Source organism: Olea europaea, unplaced genomic scaffold (assembly GCF_002742605.1).
Source record: "Olea europaea var. sylvestris unplaced genomic scaffold, O_europaea_v1 scaffold18174, whole genome shotgun sequence".
NCBI classification, from domain to species: domain Eukaryota; kingdom Viridiplantae; phylum Streptophyta; class Magnoliopsida; order Lamiales; family Oleaceae; genus Olea; species Olea europaea.
In genome coordinates, this window is record NW_019235931.1 from 1 (window position 1) to 1,689 (window position 1,689).

At 32.0% G+C, this 1,689-nt stretch overlaps 1 protein-coding gene across 2 annotated transcripts; it reads right to left on the minus strand.

Annotated features, from left to right (window-relative positions):
• Positions 1-11: 11 nt before the first annotated feature.
• On the minus strand, positions 12-1,353 carry LOC111378472 (hypersensitive-induced response protein-like protein 1). Of its 2 annotated transcripts, none has more exons than XM_023001681.1 (4): positions 1,206-1,353; positions 492-683; positions 263-383; positions 12-151 (listed from the first exon to the last, which is right to left on the minus strand). In XM_023001681.1, exons 2-4 carry the CDS (start codon positions 678-680, stop codon positions 39-41), a joined length of 423 nt encoding a protein of 140 aa, XP_022857449.1. In that variant the 5' UTR covers positions 681-683; positions 1,206-1,353; the 3' UTR covers positions 12-38. The 2 variants fall into 2 exon arrangements, with proteins under 2 accessions (XP_022857449.1, XP_022857448.1); XM_023001680.1 differs by lacking the exon at positions 1,206-1,353 and adding an exon at positions 970-1,159.
• Positions 1,354-1,689: the final 336 nt, after the last annotated feature.

Sequence of the window (1,689 nt, forward strand, 5' to 3'; positions counted from 1 at the left end):
ACTGATTAAAGAATTAGGTTCATCAACATAAATCAGCATCACAACAGAACAGACGTTACCTTTTCAAGTTCATCTTCAACAGCTTTTGCAATTTCATTTTTTTGCTCAAAAGCATCATCAAGATAGAGTTTTGGAACACTTGCTCTTATCACTGAACAAACGGAGACACCAAACAAATTTCAGATAAAACCGAACAAAAATAAAAACAAATCTCAATCTATAAAAAGAACCGGAAATATCAAGTGCAAGTTTATGCATGTACCATCAAAGACATAGGCCTGAATTTGGGTTCTTGTGTTGCTAAGTTTGTAGAAAGCATCACTTGCCTTGTCCGAAAGGGCGCGGTATTGAATTGATGCCACTACATTGACAAATACATTGTCCTAAAAAACAGTAATTACATAAATCAATTAGTTTTGCTGAATTAAACTTGATTGTGCAAACACGCCAAGGCTTTTATTTAATGGTAACATTATGCAGAAGAAACAGACTTTTGTCTTGGTTTCACAGCGTACGTCCAATTGCTGTAGACGAAGGGAGAGACTGCCAGCAAGCTGGCTTCCAAGAAACCAAGGCAAGCAATGGCACCCCGGTTCAAGTACTTCATCAAATTTGCCAAAACGCTCCTTAATGGCAACTGTAGATTGGTCCACTTGTACACAACACAGTAAGTTTCCCATGTCCTATACAAAATAAGAAAGAACAGTAACAAATCCCAAAATATTACTTCTTCTTTACTAATGATCTATCAGAAATTTGAATTCAAAATAAAATAAAATAAAGTCTGCATAAAGAATCTGTTGGCTAATTCATTTCAACCTTAAAATCCAACAGTTATGTTCTAGTATTAGCAAGAATTTCGTGTCTGAATATAACAAAAACATGGTAGGGGGAAAAGTAAAACTCAGTCCAACAAAGTATTTCCAGTTTCATATAAACTCCAAATCTTTCAAAAAGAAGCCCTTAAACCTTGTTTATATTCATGATCGATAACATAATTGAAAGAAGTGAAATAGAAATCGGGTTCTTATAAATGCTCTTTTCAACCCAAAAATCAAATTTCTATCGACCCAACAACCATTTTCACAACATAATTGAAAGGATACAAGTGATGAAACTAGAAGGTGGGATCTTGTTAATGCACTTTTCAACCCAAAAAAAAAAAAAAAAAAAAAAAAACCCCAAAGAGACAGAGAGAGAATTACAGTCTGTCAAAGCAAGAAATAATGGAAGTACGGTATGGTATGAACTCCGAATGTAATTTATATAGGATGAGAGATAAACAGAAACTTCGATTATTTCACCACCTAAATTCAAGCAATGAAGTTGAACCTTTCTTATCTTGATAATTACGATATAATTTTCTATCATATTAAACTATTAATTACTGTTATTTATCGTTGACTTTTTTGTCCCCATTTTTTTTTTTTTAAATATAAAATTGAGGCATCATTCCATGCGAGTTCATGAACAGGATTATGAATTGATTGTGATGTATAAAACATGTCTTTATTAATTGTTATCCAAGTCATTAATGGATAAGTATTGATTAAAATCCTGAACTATTAAATTGATTTATAAAGGTAGATGTTCCAATCTACAATTATTTTTTTAAGGAAAAAAAACTAGAAATTGGAGAAATTTTTTTAGCAAGGTTAATTGAATAGCTCTTTAGGTCTCTTTACTGAT

Bases quoted from the DNA above. Each gene is read 5' to 3' on its own strand.
- LOC111378472 (XM_023001680.1), bottom strand. From the start codon at position 996: ATGTTATCGATCATGAATATAAACAAG. The intron at 384-491 runs GTCTGTTTCTTC...ACTGTTTTTTAG, and splicing joins GCTGTGAAACCAAGACAAAA to GACAATGTATTTGTCAATGT. The intron at 152-262 runs GTACATGCATAA...CCGTTTGTTCAG, and splicing joins TCAGGCCTATGTCTTTGATG to TGATAAGAGCAAGTGTTCCA.